Source organism: Callionymus lyra, chromosome 2, assembly GCF_982586985.1.
Source record: "Callionymus lyra chromosome 2, fCalLyr1.hap1.1, whole genome shotgun sequence".
Taxonomy (NCBI): Eukaryota; Metazoa; Chordata; class Actinopteri; order Syngnathiformes; family Callionymidae; genus Callionymus; species Callionymus lyra.
This window is the reverse complement of record NC_141819.1, coordinates 14,459,503-14,478,678: the sequence shown is the minus strand read 5'-3', so window position 1 is coordinate 14,478,678 and position 19,176 is coordinate 14,459,503. Positions and strand designations below refer to the sequence as shown.

The 19,176-nt window shown below is 37.7% G+C and overlaps 3 protein-coding genes across 4 annotated transcripts; all 3 read left to right on the top strand.

Moving 5' to 3' along the window:
- Positions 1–888: 888 nt before the first annotated feature.
- On the top strand, positions 889–3,494 carry plaat1 (phospholipase A and acyltransferase 1). The gene is made up of 5 exons (XM_087781841.1): positions 889–965; positions 1,411–1,460; positions 1,621–1,759; positions 2,947–3,215; positions 3,393–3,494. Exons 2-5 carry the CDS (start codon positions 1,434–1,436, stop codon positions 3,492–3,494), a joined length of 537 nt encoding a protein of 178 aa, XP_087637967.1. The 5' UTR covers positions 889–965; positions 1,411–1,433.
- A 1,099-nt stretch (positions 3,495–4,593) lies between these two features.
- ftsj3 (FtsJ RNA 2'-O-methyltransferase 3) lies at positions 4,594–12,203 on the top strand. Its single transcript, XM_087783616.1, has 21 exons — positions 4,594–4,751; positions 4,881–4,986; positions 5,957–6,003; positions 6,298–6,377; positions 6,497–6,596; positions 6,667–6,861; positions 6,948–7,063; positions 7,193–7,297; positions 7,393–7,493; positions 7,580–7,663; positions 7,748–7,924; positions 8,096–8,231; positions 8,343–8,539; positions 8,832–8,937; positions 9,150–9,231; positions 9,666–9,834; positions 9,911–10,005; positions 10,100–10,202; positions 11,249–11,432; positions 11,503–11,597; positions 11,674–12,203. The coding sequence occupies exons 1-21, from the start codon at positions 4,685–4,687 to the stop codon at positions 11,927–11,929; spliced, it is 2,601 nt and encodes an 866-aa protein (XP_087639742.1). The 5' UTR covers positions 4,594–4,684; the 3' UTR covers positions 11,930–12,203.
- A 775-nt stretch (positions 12,204–12,978) lies between these two features.
- clcc1 (chloride channel CLIC-like 1) lies at positions 12,979–18,410 on the top strand. Of its 2 annotated transcripts, none has more exons than XM_087783615.1 (10): positions 12,979–13,210; positions 13,305–13,406; positions 13,907–14,017; positions 14,228–14,449; positions 14,564–14,683; positions 14,748–14,847; positions 15,042–15,139; positions 15,483–15,629; positions 16,043–16,582; positions 18,254–18,410. In XM_087783615.1, exons 1-10 carry the CDS (start codon positions 13,004–13,006, stop codon positions 18,329–18,331), a joined length of 1,725 nt encoding a protein of 574 aa, XP_087639741.1. In that variant the 5' UTR covers positions 12,979–13,003; the 3' UTR covers positions 18,332–18,410. The 2 variants fall into 2 exon arrangements, with proteins under 2 accessions (XP_087639741.1, XP_087639739.1); XM_087783613.1 differs by having other exon boundaries at positions 13,302–13,406.
- The last annotated feature ends 766 nt before the right edge of the window (positions 18,411–19,176 follow it).

Sequence of the window (19,176 nt, the reverse complement as noted above, 5' to 3'; positions counted from 1 at the left end):
GGACGCTTGTTGGTGTCACTATCATCGCTTATTGAAATGATTTTAAAGCATTTTTTTATTTATTTAATAATTGTAATCAAAAATGTATACATTAAATGGGTGATTTTTTTTTTAATATAATTTAATATAATATATATTGAATATGTTTTTAGTTGTTGTTTTTTTAATTCGCAGTCTTTTAAATATAATATAAAAATGTTGGATTAATAGTTCACTAAAAAAAATACCAATATAGCTACTTCGAGATTTCAGCCTATCATGCGTCGCGCAGACGATCACGTGACGATGGCGTAAGCACACGCTCCAGCGTTAAAAGGCTACGAATTTAAAACAAAATTAAACTTGAAAAAAATATTTTATGTTAGTGGAATTTGAATATTAAACTTATCAAATATTTAGTTTTAAACTTGTTATATATTAATTATTTAGTTCAATTATATATATTAAATAAAAGAAATGCAATGCTCAAAAAATTACAAATGTAATAACAAAAAACATAAACATTTGAAATGTTTAATTAAATTCACCCTTTTTTAAACATTAATCACCTTAATCCTCATTCTTCAAGCCTGTTTATTTTATAGCCTTAATTGCTATAACGTTTAATTCACAAGGGAGATCTTATTTAACTTACATCTAAAGAGGATCCATATCATATTTCTGGGTGAAGTGAACAGATAAAGGGGGAGTAAGAGTATTGTGTGGAGACAATAGCCACAGAGGAGATGCTCCGTCGGTGTGTGTGTGCGTCCACCGCACTGTGATCATTCTGAGCAGCAAACGTTGAACTTGCTGGAGCTCCTGCTTCTCACTCTATCTTTTTCAAGATCGAAAGCTTCTACTTTATCAAATCAATTTTTTGGGATCATCTTTTTCTTTTCTTGCTGTATCTTCTGTAGTTCTGGTTGGATATATATATGATGGAGGGATAAAATGGTGAGGAAGAAAAAGTTGCCTGTACCTGTGTAAGTATGTTTCTGACACACCGATGTGATTGTTATGAGAGGAAGAGCTTTTATACTGAAACGGTTTTGAATCATCAGGTGAGTGACAGGTGGTGTTTTCACTCACGGCCTCGTACATTAATAATAACGTAGGTTTGCTCAGCGGGGGGAGAGATACATTTCATACCGTTAAGAATCTGTTTAAAAAACGTTGCTGTATTTGTTTTCCATGTCAAATAACATGAACGCTATCTTTTTGTTTCTCTCTGCTTCCTCATTGTTTTTTGCACTATTGTGACAGCAAAGGTGACACAGGAGCTGCCGTGTGTATTGTATGTGCCTTTGTGAATGAGTGACCTTTGCATTTCCCATAATGCAACTAGCCAGCTTACTTCAAGATCCCACAATGACATCTATCACATAGAAGTTTTTATTCTTTGTAAAGTGGTGTTTTTTTTTATTTCAGAATTTGTGGAATCATGATGTGGGATGGATAAACAACAACAAAGTTCTAGTGTGAGTTTCTGACGTCTTCTATTTTGATTTTGTCAACTTAAATTATTATTTAACTGAGCATAAACTAATTTAATGTTAACTCTTATTTTAAAACATTTTTACATGGCTTGGCATGAAATCACACATAAATACTGACTAAACTCTCTCGTCTCTCGCACAGATGGCCACGAATGACCCCGACCTTCTCGACACTTCTGGCGACCCGCAGCCAGGTGACCTCATTGAGATCTTCCGACCGGCCTATCAGCACTGGGCGCTCTATTTAGGTGACGGTTACATCATCAACCTGACTCCTGTAGGTCAGTATTTCATCCCAACAAAGATTCCAGTGTCAAACTCACGATAACATGAATAATTATGCTGCAAATTTGTTGTTACTCTAAGGACTTTTGCTGTCGCTTTAGGTTCATGACTTGGACTCACAGGAAGCTTTGAAAATTAATCATTTCTAGTCTTACTTAGTTCTGTATTTTCAAGTTAATGAGTGAAAAATAATGAATGAAAACAGCCTCTTGAGTTAAAATCCCAAGTCATATTCATAACCAGGTGTAATCCTTGATATTTTGTGAATTCTGGATTGTAGTTTATTGACACGTCTGTTTATTTTCAATACTAGTTTTATTGCGTTAAACGATGTTCTATGTGCAAAACATGGTTAGTTGTATCAGAAGTTCCATGTTTTGGGAATTACATTTCCTAAGACCCAAATTATATATTGTGCCATTATAGCCATCAAACTAAAACGTTTTTTTTTTTAAGGAACCTTCATATGATGGTTAATAATTTGTACTGAAAACATTTATGTAACAACAAACAAAAATGTACAAAGTGTAGTTAGGCCATGAAATGTGAAAAAAAAAGCTAAAATGTAACTCGTGTTATGTGTAAATGTTACTAAATATACATTATAAGAACTATGGACATGTTAAAAGTATATAAGTAAGTAAGTAAGTAATTTTTATTTATATAGCGCTTTTCCAGACCAGGGTCACAAAGCGCTTAAACAATCAAAACAATATTCAATAAAGTATATATTTAAAGGTCAAGATAAAACTGAGAACACAACAGGAGTTCTAGAAAATCAAGGAAAAGCCTGAACAAATAAAAATGTCTTAAGATGTTTCTTAAAGGAGTCAGTAGATCCATCAAGCGCAAAGATAGAAGAAGATCGTTCCAAAGCTTAGGAGCAACAGCCTGGAAGGATTTCTCTCCTCTGGTCCTGAATCACTTTATTTGCTTATTCTAATAATTAAAAGAAGGAAATCACAAAAGGAACAAAATGAATTAAATAAAATGAATTAAAGTAAATTATATTCATATTTTGAACGTAAAAGTGTCAATAAAGTATCTTCAAGACATTTCTAAATTAACAGTTCTATAATAAAACTCTGACGTAGAAAGGGCCACATGAATACAGTCAGATTTTATCTGGTAAACAACAAAACGAAGATGGCATTTTCAATGTTCCTTTCCTGTTGATTTCTAGACGAGACTCAGGCTGCGGCCATGTCCAGCGTGAAGTCCGTCTTCAGCCGCAAGGCCCTTGTGCGCATGCAGCTGCTGAAGGAGGTGGTGGGCAGTGACACCTACCGTGTCAACAACAAGTACGACCACAACCACACGCCTCTGCCGGTCTGCGAGATCATCCAGCGAGCTCAAGTCCTGATCGGCCAGGAGGTGTCGTACGACCTGCTGGGAAGTAACTGCGAACACTTCGTCACACTCCTGAGATATGGAGAGGGAGTGTCGGAGCAGGTCTGTCATTTGGTTCTCCTTCTTCAGTTGAAAAAATGTTTGAAGAAGTCCATTCATTCAATAAGGATCTATTTGTTCAAGGAGCAAAAGTTGATTGATTTATAGATTTGTTTGATCTTTGTTGATCCTAGACCCATATTTTATCTATATTAATTTGTCTCTGTCTGTCCTCCTCAGGCTACACGGGCTATTGGGGCCATTAGTTTGGTAACAGCTGCAGCGAGTGCCTTCTCCGTCCTCGGACTGATCAACACTCGATCCAGAAACAGGCCTTTCTGAAAGACATGATCTGTTGCTGCGGGGTTTCTCTCGAAAATGCCTCACAGATGTTCATTTGACAAAACATTCACTGCCATGAGCACTCATTTTAACAATGGAAAACATAAATAAAGATCCCTCTGTGAGCACATTTGAATGCATTTACTCTTTTTTTGTTATTAGAAGAAATAAATCACACAATTTACAAAAGCTTTATCTTAAGACACTTTTATTTGTTCAGGCTTTTCCTTGATTTTCTGGAACTCCTGTGTTGTTCTCGGAGTTATCTTGACCTTTTAAGTACATATTTTATTGAGTATTGTTTTGATTGTTTAAATGCTTTGTGACCCTGGTCTGGAAAAGAGCTCTATAAATATAAATTACTTACTTAAGTAGAAGAACTCACATTTCTCCGATCCTTAAAACTCTTCACTGGCTTCCAGTTTCTTTCAGGATCAACTTTAAAATTGTGGTTCTTACTTTCAGATCTAATCATGGTCAGGCTCCTTCTTACATCACTGATCTGATCCAGCCTTACACCCCAACTTGGGCTCTGAGGTCTGTGGATCAGAATCTACTTATGGTTCCACACACACGGCTCAGGACCAGAGGAGAGAAATCTTTTCAGACTGTTGCTCCTAAGCTTTGGAACGATCTTCCTCTCTCTTTGCCCTTGATGGAGTCTACTGACTCCTTTAAGAAACATCTTAAGACGTTTTTATTTGTTCAGGCTTTTCCTTGATTTTCTGGAACTCCTGTTGTGTTATTAGTTGTATCTTGCCCTTTGAAGTACATACTTTATTGAGTATTGTTTTGATTGTTTAAGCGCTTTGTGACCCTGGTCTGGAAAAGAGCTATATAAATAAAAAATACTTACTTACTTACGTACTTACTTTATGATATTAAATCAATATGCCGTTTTTAAAACCTGTAATTAATAACTAGTATTATAGAAAATTATTCCATAAACGCGTATCTAAATATGGTAAATAATAAATTAAAAAAGTATAGAAAACATCCGGGATACAGTATAACGTCACCAGAACTGCATGCAGTTACACTCAGGGTCCGGCAGGGGGCAGTAATCATACGAATGAATGTGCGAACCGAAGAAGAAGCAACGAGTCCCACACGTGTTTGTTTTCCAACACTGACGTCCTCAGTGTTGGACTCGAGTTTAAACTAAACTATTGTTACACTAAGGCTGAAAAATGGGGAAGAAACTCAAAGTTGGAAAGACGAGGAAGGATAAATTTTACCATTTAGCCAAAGAAACAGGTAAATGATGTCAACAGAGCCGAGTTATGTGTAGTTTAGCTTCAGGCTGGTTAGCTTAAAGCACCAGGTGACATTTCTTAAGCTGTCCATCAGATTTGTAACTTATTTATTTTTTTGTTTTCTTCTCAGGTTATCGGTCTCGTTCGTCCTTCAAGTTGATCCAGCTTAATCGTAAATTCCAGTTCTTACAGAAAGCGAGAGCGCTAGTGGATCTGTGTGCTGCCCCGGGAGGATGGTGAGTTCAATGACACTCTTGGGACATAAAATGAGTGTAAAAGATTTATTTATTTATATGGAACAAGTACTATCAGACATGTAAAGTATAATTTTCCTTTGATAAATATTAAGAAAGTTATGGATTATTAAAAGCAGAAAAATGCACTCATTTCTCGTCAACCTTCTTTACATTAAGTCAATAGCGTTCAATATTTAATGTGTGACCCTTTTGTTAAATCCCACCTTCTAAATGTCATAACTTACTTAATATGTCAACCCATTTAAAAGAAGATTGGTATCACTGGAAAGCTGGCTAAACGAAAGAAGTTTAATGATGTTATAATGATGTTAATAATCAATGAATTCACATTAAATTAAACCAAGAACCCAGATTGGACAAACGCACCATAAGTTGTTTAAATATACAGTAATAGAAAAACATTAAGGAGAGTAACAGGACTTGTTAGTCGGTCTACAATGGACCAGGCAATCGGCAGGTCAGGAAAAAAAAGACATGCAAATCGATCAACTTAAAAGATATTTGGCAGAAAAATGTATAACGCATATTATTATAGAGATTCGACTGAATATTTGACTTGCCTCAGATGTCTTGTGAGGGGGTTTTGTCTCAACATGTTGTCAGAGATTTTTGACCCATGTCAAATTCGGTTTTCCTGGTGAACTAGTACATGTTTTGTACGTCATCAGTATTGATTGATCCTGAAAACGATGCAAACGCAGTTAAACCGCTATTCAGAAAGACCGATTAAACTTGAAACGTGCTGATTGACCACTGACAATATCCAGGAAACGGCAAATACACAAGGATAATTCATTACGTAATAAAGAATCGTCTCTTTACATTACATGAATACATTACATGAATATATCGAACAGTTAATTTGATTGGTGTGATACAGAATATGAGAATGTGTGGTTCACAATTAAATGTATTTCCAAAGTGCTGACCATGTGATTGTATCTTAAAGGTTGCAAGTGGCGTCCAAATTCATGCCAATTTCCAGTCTGATCATCGGTAAGTCTAAACCTACAGGAGCAGAATGTCATTGTTATCTATTTAAGTTACCAATAAGGACAGAAAATGTAAGAAAACAACTTTGTTTAGGGGCAAAAAGGGAAAAAATAAATTGTAGTAATAATTCAAAATGTATTCACCCTGTTACTTGATAGTTGATGTTTTCCTTAAAAAATAAGGTATTATAATATAGTACATTTTCTATTCAATGTGTAAATTGGTTAATTTACTAACTATAGGTGATCCGAGCTCAAACAGATTTTGCTCTGTGTAAAATGCATATTCTTTTGGCAGGTGTTGATCTGGTGCCCATTAAGCCGATTCCTAACGTGGTGACATTGCAGGAGGACATCACGTCAGATAAGTGTAAACAGGTAAATCCAAATTCCCTCATATTATCATAAGAGATAGAAATGTAGTGTAATGTTTGAATAGTTATAGTCATGTTTTATCACCCTGCGTTAATGCTAATAGATCACATTGTTTTCTCTAGGCTATTAAAAAGGAGTTGCAGACATGGAAGGTTGATGTCGTGTTGAATGATGGTGCGCCAAATGTGGGAGCAAACTGGCAGCATGATGCTTTTACACAAGGTGGGTGTCACAAGTTACATTTTTATTATTGTCGTTTATCTCCAATTTTGACCCTTTTTTCCCCCTACAGCTCACCTCACTCTTATGGCCTTAAAGTTGGCCTGCGAATTCCTAAACAAAGGTGGAACATTTGTCACCAAGGTCTTCCGCTCCAAAGACTACCAGCCACTCATGTGGATCTTTCAGCAGTTCTTTAAGAAGGTTCAGGCTACAAAGCCTCAGGCTTCCAGGAATGAATCTGCTGAGATATTTGTCGTCTGTCAGGGTAAAACTGATCTTCATGATCATTTTATTTATTGCCAAACCTGCAAATGGGCCTTAAACCAATGACCTTCTCCTTTACTTCACCAGGTTATCTTGCCCCTGATAAAGTAGATGCTAAATTCTTTGACCCGAAACACGCGTTCAAAGAAGTGGAGGTGCAAGCCAAAACGGTGAAGGACCTTATTCCAGACAAGAAACCAAAGGTATGCTGTGGTTTTTGTTTTTTAATATGATTCACAATTTCCTAGAAGACAAGTTTAAAATTGTTTTAATTCATGTTGTGACTGTTAAAATGTCTACTAATTCATCTGAGACGATTGTTTCTCTTGCAGGCAGAGGGATATGCCGATGGCGATCTGACCCTCTACCACAGCTTCAATGTCACAACCTTTCTGAGAGCCGACAACCCAGTGGACTTTCTCGGAAAAGCCAGTGCAGTAAGTATGAATGAAATATCAAAATAAAAAAAAAGGATGTTTTTTTGTATTGATGGAACCTCACGCTTTTCTTTTGCTTTCTCTGTTATGTTCAGATCACCTTCGACAATCCTGACTTGGAGTCTCACAGGAGCACAACCAAAGAGATCAAGGAGTGTTGTCGTGATATCAAGGTTTTGGGTCGTAAGGAGCTCCGGTAAGCCCAATGCAGAGACATTTCCAAATTTACGAAATTAAAAGATTGTGTAGTGACTAAAGATTGCTTTTTTTTTTTTTACTTAGGTCACTTTTGAGCTGGCGTTCAAAGTTAAGAAGATTCATAGCCAAAAGACTGAAGGATGCCAGACGGGTGGACCAGGGCATCAGGTCTTTAAACAATCCTGCGAATCATTTGCTTACGAAATCTTTTGGATGAAGAGTTGATTGAGTGTCTTTCTCACTGATGTTCAGCTTGAGCTCGGATGAGGAAGGAGCTTCAGAGGAAGAGACCGACAAGAAGAAGACCCAAGGAGAGGAGAAAGACGATGAAGAGGAGAACGACCAGGATGCGGAGGATGCGGAGGACGAGGCAGAGATGGAAAAGAAACTGGCAGAGCTGAAAGCTGAAGAGTTTGCAGATTTGAAACGGTACAAAGAAAAAGGAGGACATGCTTTTTTAGAAGCCCCCAAAATTCCAGTTTGAATCTTTGCGGAAATAACAATTTTGGGCAAATCATTTAATTTTTAAAAGTCTCATAAAAAGTTTCATTTATTTCCAGTCAGTATTTCTGCTTACTACTTCTGAAAAACTGCCTGCAGGAAAAAGAGAAAACTGTTGAAGGAGCGGAGGAAGCAAAGGGAGAGAGTGGAGATGAAGATGGACCTGCCAGGCGTCTCCATTGCTGATAGCGAAGACACGTCAATGTTCTCCCTCATCTCCATCAAAAAGAAGAAGGTGAAGTCACTAAACTCACTTTGTTTGTTTTCATCCAACTTGTTGGTCAGGTGTCCAGGTCTACTTTTGACCCCATATTTAAAATAAATTGACTGTGTTTATTACGTTCAGGTGCTAGCGGATATTTCCAAGGGCGACATGCAGCTGGCAGAAAACCTGTTTGACTCCGACAACGACGACGTCCACATTTCTAGTGATGAAGATAATGAGGACAAAATGTCCCTGGCTTCTGATTTAGACGACGATGAGCTCGAACATGTGGAGCAGAAACAGAAAGAGATGACGAAGAAGGAGAAGAAACCAAAGAAGTAAGGACATTGAACACACTTCTAATAGTCAAAGAATTAAAAAATATATCTGTCAAAATACATTTCTTTGATTCAATGTTTTCCCCTTAATATGTCAAACTTATTATGAATCTAGGTTTATCATCAATGGTGATTACAATGTTTAAACAAGTTTTTTTATATTTTTGTCTGCTTAACTGAGATTTATTCAACACATTTGAGCAAAGTTCAACACTTTCCAAAACCCGACATGAACTTTTTGTAACTCTGATCTTATATCACATTTTTATCAACGTTGTTTCGTCTCTTTCAGGGTGGCGTTTGAAAAAGAAGAGCCAGAGGACGACACTGGGTTAATTGTACATCTAGAAGGAAAGGATCAGAGAATGCAGAAACAGACCAATCTGTGGTTCAGCAAGGTTTGTAGATGCCTTCACTGAACACACGTTTTTTTTACTTGAAATCAATAATGAATGCATCAGTAAATATCAGAATTTAGAAATATAATGCATAATTTACATGCAACATGAGGATTACAGTGACTGCGCTACACAGATGTTTAATCATCATGGAGCTTCTAAACCGTTACTTGTTGGACTTGATTATGACCTTTTGATGTTTCGTCCTGCAGGACATCTTCTCTGAAATCGACCTAGAAGGAGATGCTGACACTGAGCTCAAGCAGACAGAGTGGCTCCAAAGTAAACCGAAGGGTGAGTTCATAAAGTTGGCATTGAAATGTTGTCTTTACATTTATTCTCACATGGCATTAACACAAGTCTTCATCTTCTCCTCTTTGATGACCATTTATAAATGACTCCTGAGTGCATTTAAAATATGTTTTAACACTAATGTGTGGTTTTAAACATCTGAAAAAAAGTGATCTTAAAGCAACACCACCTCAGATTAAACATATTTGCCTCCAGTGTTGGATAGTGTCATTGCAATATTGTATGTGAGAGAATATATAATTTTGCTATTATGGAAGTGATGCACATTTTTACACTTTAACTGGTTGAATGTGTAAAATAATTTATAATTTGATATAAAACTTGTTTTCACTGGAGTTATTCAAAAACGTATTAATTTGTCTCTAAACATTTTTTCTTAACTGCAAAATAATTGGTCAATTTTTTTCTTGGTTAAGGTCGGAAGCGGAAGGCAGACGAGGAGGCCAGTGAAGTCACAGCGGTAACAAAACCAGTACCGGTACCAGTACCTGTACAAGAACCAGTGCAGAAAGTCGAGGCTCAACCCAGTAAAGCGGTTGAAAAGGAAAGCGACAGCGATACAGACGACAGCAGTGACGATGAAGGGTGAGTGTGAAGACTTTCAAGTTATTGTGACCAAAAGTTCAGTTTTTAACGATGAATGTTTCCTGTCACTTATCAGAGAGATAACGAAGATGAAGAAGACCAAAGGAGGAGCAGGAGGAAAAGGAGGAGCAGACGATGACGACTTCCAAGTCGTTCCGATTGAGAGCACTAGTAGGTTTTTTTTTTTTTTTTATCACTTCGATCATCTTTTTATTCTGCATATTAGGAACATATCTAAACTCTCTGCATGTTCGTTTGTCTGCAGGTAAGAAGTCCAGGGTGTTGAATGCTGAAGGTCTCGCCCTGGGAACCCTTATCGCCACATCTAAGAAGAGGACCAGAGACCTGATAGATGAGTCCTTCCACAGGTGAGTGTAAACATGTGTTTATAAACATTAGTAGCTTCTTTTTTTTTATTCTCCCATGTTGTCCAAAAACAATATCTTACTCGAATCATCCATTTAGATCAGAAAATAATAAAGTCAATCTAGTTTAATATTAAAGGGCGCCTAATGTGAAAACCCAACTATCCTGACTTCTTCACATGTTCTAAATGTTGAAGTTGTCCTCTTCAAAATGCAGTAGATCATTAATAATTTTGAAGTGATTACTTAATAAAGTTCTCTCCCGTCTTAAATCTCGCCAAATGAGATTACGGTTTAAATTAAACATTCTGACGTCACACTGGTGCAGGTGTCCTCCCCTAGAAGCCCTAAATTAGTTCAGTACCTGCATGTTAATCGTAAAACAAAATAAATATTTATGTAAACATGGTGAGAGTTACTTCTGCCATTAGTTGTTTTTGTAATGTGTACATTAAGCAGCAAATCTTTTTTAATGTACAAAATGGGAGTTTTAGGGGTGAGTTTGAAATATACATGAGTCCTTGAATGCAACTAGTGTTTTTGTGACTAATCAGAGCAGAGTGGGCGTGGTTGCCTGGATGAGATTTCTTCACCAGCCAAAACAACCCATTTTAAGTGGGCGGGCCTTAAGCGTATTTTCTAAATGTAAATATCTTTATTGAAGGAGAGTTTTGTGCAAAAAGAAAAAAACTGATGAGTATAATAGAGGTCCTAGAACAGTTTAAGAGACACTTAAATCGGCACATTAGGTGCCCTTTAAAATGTGACTTGAGAAAAGTTGAGAATTAAACAATTTAACAATAAAGTTTTACCTTACCTTAGAATGTTGACTAAAGTAGTGATTGTATGAGTGCTTTTAAAAAGTATTTATAACTGATTGCTTCGGTAGACGGTTGAGCAAACAGGAGTTTGGCATTTTTCTGTAGACCTGAGGGACTTATCTTCGACTGTCTTACCTCCCCTTGAGTGTGTTCAGCTCAGCAGACATTAGTTTCCAAAGTTTAGGATCGTTCATACTTTCACTGCTGATCATCCGTTTGTTTTTGCAGGTATGCTTCATCCGAGCAGCAGTGGGAGGTTCCAGAATGGTTCCTGAACGATGAGCAGAAACATCGTAAGAAACCAGTGCCAGTGACTCGAGAGATGGTGGAAGAGTACAAACAGAAGTGGAGGGAGATCGACGCCCGGCCCATCAAGAGAGTCGCAGAAGCCAAAGCCAGGAAGAAGAAGAGGGTAAGAAGTGGTTTAACTGTGTGTCCAAAGACACATGCTGAGTAATTGCTTTTAATTATTTCAAAATCAGATGCTGAAAAAGATGGAGTCGGCAAAGAAGAAGGCGGAGGCGGTCGTGAACACGGTGGACATCTCAGAAAAGGAAAAGATGTCTCAGCTTAATAAGTACGACCAAAAGTTATTTTTTTAAACATCGTTGTCCATTCAAGGAATGTTTTTCTAACCACTTCCTCTGTTGCAGCATCTACAAAAAAGCAGGCATCGGAAAGGAGAAGAGAGAAATCACGTACGTGGTGTCCAAGAAGGGAGCCGGCAAAAAAGTGAGACGGCCTGCCGGGGTCAAGGGGATCTTCAAGGTGGTGGACGGTCGCATGAAGAAGGACATGCGTGGAGAAAAGCGTAAAGAACAACGTGCCAAAGGAAAGGGACGTGGTGGGAAAGGGGGAGCGAAGGGAGGCAGAGGAGGGAAGGTCGGCAAAGGCCGTAAAGGAAAATAACTTTCTGATTTTGTGTACACGCATTATGAAATGTCTCTGCAATACAGATTTAGTAAAATCATGTATTTTTTCTTTCTTATTTTCTTTGTCCGACTTCTCTTGAGCTGTTCGCTGATCTGTTGAAGAACAACTTGTTAGAATGGATTGTAAAATGATGTGAGTGCTCACGGTGAACCTGAGTTTGTACTTGTGTGCAAATAATAATTACTTATGTAATTACTTCACTGTATGTTTGTACATAAATTCATAATAAAATATCAATCCCATTCAGAAATACAGATTGCTGTTGTATTATCTTGATGACGCATCTTAGATCATGTTGGCAGTAAAAGCCAGCTGACTGGTATTAAGATAGGAAATGCTAAAGAGTAATTTTTGGCAACAGTTCTCTTACTAGACTTCATTAAACTACAACAGATTAGTTTTGGCCTGATGATGATGATAATTTTGGCAAAAAGATTATTATGTATACATAATATTGTGTATACAGGGCGGCCATCTTGGTACAGTGCCACTCGCTCCTACAGTGCATTACGTCTATAGAGGAATGACGTGTTTACACTATAAAAGAGATCATATATCTCTTATTTGTCAAGCTTTTTTCACGCGGTTTGTCTTTCAAACCTCAGACCAGATAGATAGAAATTATTATATATATTTATATTAATATTAAAAAAAAATATTTTAAATATGATGAATTTGATAGATGAAACAAATACGGACCAAACCGTTTGAACATTGGTCCAGAATTCATCTAATAATTGTATTTTAAGATTGAGTAGTACCTCCGTCCCTGTAGTTGTTAATGCAAAGCTGCCTCTGATGACACTGTACCAAGATGGCGGCGCTTTATACACATCCGTCTACAGTCGATGCGGCATGTATTTATGTCAATGGTAGCGTCATCGATGACGTCACAAGGGTTGGAATAAGCAGCATGATAAAAGAAAATCAAATAGTATAATAATATAATTTGCAATAAAAAAAAACGCTGCCGTGTGGTAGCGTCATCAACGACGTCACTCAAAGGGTGCGACTTACCATGATGCATTGCGAACGAAAACAACAACACGGATGGCGTTCAAATTGACTCGTGTTCTAGTCCGAAACAGCGGATTTATGACTTTAAATATGTCGCTAGCTTTCTCCAAAATGTTCGTCTTGTCTCTGTGCTTCTCGTTCTTAATAGCTAACTGTCAGCGTGCGGATGATACGTGGGTGGACCCTTACGATATGTTGAACTATGACCCCTCTACAAAGACGATGAGGAAAACCGAAGAGGTTCGTTTTCAACGTCTTTATGTATTAAAATGTTTATTTATTATTATTATTTGCCCGCAATGAAACAGCTGTAACCAGTATCTGTCAACAGCAGGTCAACTATCCAAACGTTCCCACCAAGAGACGTGAGGTCCAGGACTCGTGTCAGGAAGACTTGACGTCTTGTAAATACTATACAGCTGAGCTCAGGAGACAAGTGAGTCCTTCGTACGGTACTAGTGTCTTATTGAGAGCAGGTCAGCATCAGCAACACTAAGAAACATCTTAAGACGTTTTTATTTGTTCAGGCTTTTCCTTGATTTTCTGGAACTCCGGTTGTGTTATCAGTTTTATCTTGATCTTTAAAGTATATACTTTATTGAATATTGTTTTGATTGTTAAAGCGCTTTGTGACCCTGGTCTAGAAAAGCGCTTTACAAATAAAAATGACTTACTTACTTACTTGCTTCTTCCATGAAATGCTTTTGGAAATGTTCTGCTATAATACATGGTACCATGTCTACCAGAGATGCCACTTTTAAAAACGTCCTTTAAATAAAGTCATTAAAATCAACCAAAAGTAAACTAGACGTCCATTTTTCTATGACACATTCAAATCGTTGTATTATGTTCCATGACCTGAATCTTAAATGCCTTGTTTAAACTATATATGATGCTAGTGCCGACAACCAAATATTTGTATTGTTTATGCTTCAGATGGAGGATTTAAAGATGAAAATGACAACAATTTCACAGCAGGCCTCGTCTAGTCCGGTCTTCTTGAGGTTCCTGAGCAGACTTCTAAGGGAAATAAAGAAAGTGGGAGAGGTAAGTCCTCGTTGAGAGCGGTTCGATAAAGAGAAAGTGTAGTAAGTAAGTGTAGAAATCATTGTCTTTATAAACAGAAGTAGTAATAATTGCTCACCATTTTGCTGAAGTAATGCTCCGCATTGTCACTGGCTTAAATGATCCATGCGATCTGTGTCACATAAAGGAAACTAAATGTTGTAACCAGAATTATTTTGTCGTCTCTTCAAGCCTTCTGACTCCACTGAGGTTTTCTATGACGCTGCAATAAGTCTGTCCAAACAATCCCTGAACGAGTTGCAGACTATTTTGGATGATAAAGAGAACAGGAGGACTGGAGCTCTGGACAACGTACTGAGCCAGATTCTGGTTGACCTTCGACCTCATGACCAGGAGGCCTGGAAGTGGCGATTTGAGGATACGTTTAGTGTTGAGCTCGACACCGTCTTAAAAGTAAGCCTGTTTAGTTATTAGCCAAGATATTGTTACTGCTTTTAGAAGACTATTAGAAATGTCTTCAAAGAGCAGCACAAATACTGTTTCTAATGGTTTCTTCTCAATCTTCAGATGGCCTTACTCATGCTGGTCGTGATGGCTCTGGTCCACATAACGCCGTGGTCAATGAGAAGCTTTATTGTTATGTCCTTCCTGGTCAGCATTGCTTGGAACTGGCTTTATCTGTACATGGTGAGTCATTTAAAACAAAATACAAAAAATTAGAGTTGAAGATTGAAGTGTTTGTTTCCACCAGATTGCTTTCGCGGACCACCAGAAGAGTATGGCACAGATGTCTCATGAATATGAGAAATGCACGGGTGTAAAGAAAATTACCTGGAGTGACAGTCTGAAAGGTATTTTATTTTCACCTCCAGTGTTTTGATTAAGTGAGCGCCTCTTTGATTCTTCCCAAACCTTTTTAAAGAAAGCCTCACATTTGTTTTAGACGGAGAGCTTCACCTACTGTGCTTTGAGGCCATTTACTCCTTTAATATCGTGGAATGATTAATTTTTTAATACGGCGATACTCTTTTGCTCTGACCCACAGAGTGGTTCAGGACCACATGGACCTTCCAGGATGACCCGTGTAAAAGATACTATGAGGTTCTTATGGTCAATCCAGTTTTGCTTGTTCCTCCATTCAAGGTAGGTGATCAAATATGTGTGTACTCATCTATACTGTGTGTCTGATAAATTAAGCTTATTTTCAACTACTATTTCTATAAACATGTGCTGCAGACTAGGTGGTGAAATTGAAGCACGTTACTAGAATGTCATTTAAACCTCAAATACCAGCTCTTCCCTTTTTCTGCTTATGTTTTACTTCACCAGTCAGACTGACCTGATGTGCAGCCAAATAACTTCTAATGTTCCTGGAATTTACTGCTTTTTCAACACTACAAGTTGAGTTATGATGTGTTGAATGTTTGTTTTAATTCTTCATTCAGTAAAAATCAATGTGGAATCTTGTGCTTTTTTTCCTTCCCAGGCAATTTCCTTCACCATCACCAGCTGCTTCACAGAACCACTGAAGCTCCTTGGACAGGGCTTTAGTGACTTTCTACGAGCGCTTCTAAAAGATCTGCCGGTGACAATGCAGATACCGGGTTTCTTTGCCATGCTGCTCAGCTTTTTGGTAAATATCATGTGGTATTCTTTATGTGTATAAGTGTAATAAAACACTTCCACACCTGTGATTCTTCCACTTCTGTCCTCAAAAAATGGCAACAATCCTTTTTTTAAAGCTCGATTTCATTCTATATATTCAATTGAATGCTGATGTTTTCAACTTGCTCTAAAAAAGATGGTGATAATTTAGATTTACTATACTATACCATTAATATAACTGAAAATGTAAATCATTTTCATTGTTAAAGCTCACTATGTTTTCTGGTGTATTTGAATGAGCCCTTAAAAAAGTTGGAAAAGCTCAGGAGGCGTGGCCTAAGGGGAGAGTCTGAAGAATAGGGGTTGGATCTACTAATTGCTGAAACTGTTCTTCCACATTCAAATACGACACATCTAACTTGTATTTGTCCTTTTCCACAGTTTTTCTTGTATATATTCGTGACTTCGGCTTTCAAATACGGCTTAACTGCTCCACTGCGCCTCGGCCGAAAACACCGACCCCCTCCAGAACTCGAGGAGCCTCAGGAGCGCCCCCAGATGATCGACAACGGACATCACATCAATGCGGGTGACGCGTCGAGGCTCGTGGACGATGATCGTCGACCGCAGAAGGTTCGTCAAAGGCGTCTAGTGAAGCCCAGAGAAACAGCGCGACCGGCCAGAGTCGTCGTGGAGAATCTACACATGGCCAGTTCATCGGACACGGAACACAAGATGGATGGTAAAAGGAAGACATCGAGTCAAGAGGAGGATCTTTCTGACAATGATTCAGATTTCGAAAAGCTGCCCGATGAGCCTGAAGAGCTAAGAGGAGCGTACGGCGACTGCGCTGAAACCTTCATACCCCAAAAAGAACCAGAATCTCAGGAGTCAAAGCCGAAAGATAAAACCAGAGGTCTGTCTCGATCGGCTGCGATCAGAGTACGAGAAGCACCAACAAAATCGAAAGATGACGTAAAGGTGAGTTAGATTGATGGATAAACTTTATTACCACCTTAATAAGTTGTTGAATTCACTAGCGCTCGGTCACATCTCTGCCTGTGTAATGATCCAACCAGGATATAAAAGATTGAATCAGAAGGCGTTTTTAAAGCGACAATAGGTTTTAAAATGTGTTTAGATCTCAGATGCGCCATTAAAGTGTTAAAATACTTGCAAGACAACTCTACTGCGAAAGACTTTTGAAAATGAAACCAATCATTACAGAAACTATGATTTCAAAAGCATGTCAAAATGTTACATATTGTTGCTTTAAGATCCGGTTTAGGATCAGGAATGTGTCAGAGCAACAGAACATGTTAGATGTTTTCGGAGAGAAGGTGAGAGAGGCCAGAATGAGATGGTTTGGTCATGTACTGAGGAGGAATAGCGATGTATATTGGTAGAAGGATGCTGGGGTTGGTATAGTCAGGCAGGAGGTCTAGAGGAAGACCAAAGAGAAGGTTTATAGATGTAGTGAAAGAGGACATGAAGTTGGTTGGTGTGAGAGAGGGGGATACAGAGAACAGGGTTAGATGGAGGACGTTGATTCGCTGTGGTGACCCCTGAAGGGAGAGAAGAAGAACGCCTCTAGATCTCAGATGCGACATTGAAGCGTTAAAACATTTGCATGAGAGCTCTACAGCTTAAAACGGATTGATTGACTTTATTAATCCCTCTGGAGATCTCCTTTGGGAATCTAAAAGGATACAAAGATTAACATAGAATAACATCATACTTTTGCTCCACTCCTGCCCCCAAACTCCAAATTATACAGTCTAATATCACGAGGAATTAATGAGTCCCTGAGTCTAGTGTTGCATCTGTTCGTTTTCCATCTGCTTCTCTGTTTGCTAAGTTCTGGCCTTTAAAAATTAACTGCTCATTACAGAAAATATGATTTTAAAAGCATGTCAAGATCTAACATATTGTTCCTTTAAGAGAGGTACTTAGTTTAAAAGAAAATCCACTTATTTCTTCACTTACAACATATGAATCCTATTGAAAAAGTTTAGGTAACTAAGAAGTTAATATTTGGTTTTAATATTTAACAATAATATCTATATTAACTAATGCGTATATTTTGAGTATTTTATTTAGTACAATCAAGATTCTGATTATGGCCTATTCCTAACCAGAATTTTAATTTCTCCTTGTTTTTCCTGCCTCAGTTCCCTGTCGGTACATGTATGATGATGAATGTTGTATAAACTATCTCTTGAGGCCAGATGTGAGTCTAGATTTGAAGTCGTAGTTAAACGTTTTAGTGACAACTGCCTGTGATTGTGTGTTATAGCTAACCTGATTGTTTTTACTAATCAAATAGTCTCATTCTTTCTAGTTTCTTATCCCGTTATCTTTCTGTTCTTATTCCCTGATTGGAAATGACAAGAAAAGAGCAGCATGTTAAGTAGTGATGGTCTGATGAAGCTTCATGAAACAGTGTTATTATTTTCAGAGTCCACTAGATGGCGGTCTCTTCCTTTTGTTTTGAACAACTTTGTTTTGAACAACTGTTCTAACAAAACATCGTCATTTTTAAACTGATGGAGCTCTAAACCTTAACAACATGACACTGTTTCGTGAAGCTTCATCAATATGTTAAGTACAATTTTAAAGTGCTGAACTTGCGACGTGGCTCTTTCATTGCAGGTTAAAGATGAAGAAACAACTTCAACTCCAGCACAGACAAAAGTTGAAAGGCTTGGAGCAGCTGATACCAGGCAGTAGACGTCTTCAGTCGTGTGGGAACGAACGTGTCATTTTTTTTATGAGAGTTTATTTTACTAATAAATGCAAAATGATTATACTCATGTGTGGTTCTCATAGATTTGTACATCTGAAGGGGACGAATGATGTTCTTCAGATACTAAAAACCTTTATTAGTGAAGGACAGAAAGTGCTAGTTCAGGTAATGATCTAGGAATCCAGGTTTGCATCCTAGTGTTGACACCTTACAAATACTGTTTTCTTGCATGCTATACCTTTTTCGTTTTGTTTTTCTGTTTTTCTGCAGTTAATACAAAACGCTGCAGCGAGAATTCTGACTCGCTCCAGTAGAAGAACTCACATTTCCCCGATCCTTAAAACTCTTCACTGGCTGCCAGTTTTTTTCAGGATCAACTTTGAAATTCTGGTTCTTACTTTCAGATCTATTCATGGTCAGACTCCTCCTTACATCACTGATCTGATCCAGCCTTACACCCCAGCTTTACTTACTTTACTTACTTTCTTGCAGATTAACCAATATCTCTCAATGTCCTAATGCAGAAAAACTTTCTTTTAACATTAAGTACATAAATCCTACGTACAACCCCCCCAAAACCCCTTTCCCCAGCTCATTCTAGAGTATTGTCTCTCATTCATCCACTTTTATTTCTTCAAACCAAACGACACATATCACAGTTGAAGAAAGCATTGCAGTAATAACATTTATTCCATATTTATAGTTTAAGATGCTGGTTCTGCTCATGTGTTTAAAGGTTTCTATGTGTAAAAAAAAACTTATTATGAATCTTATTTTCTCAGACTATAATTTATTTCTGTATAGTCAGTTCCATTAAGATTTTATAATA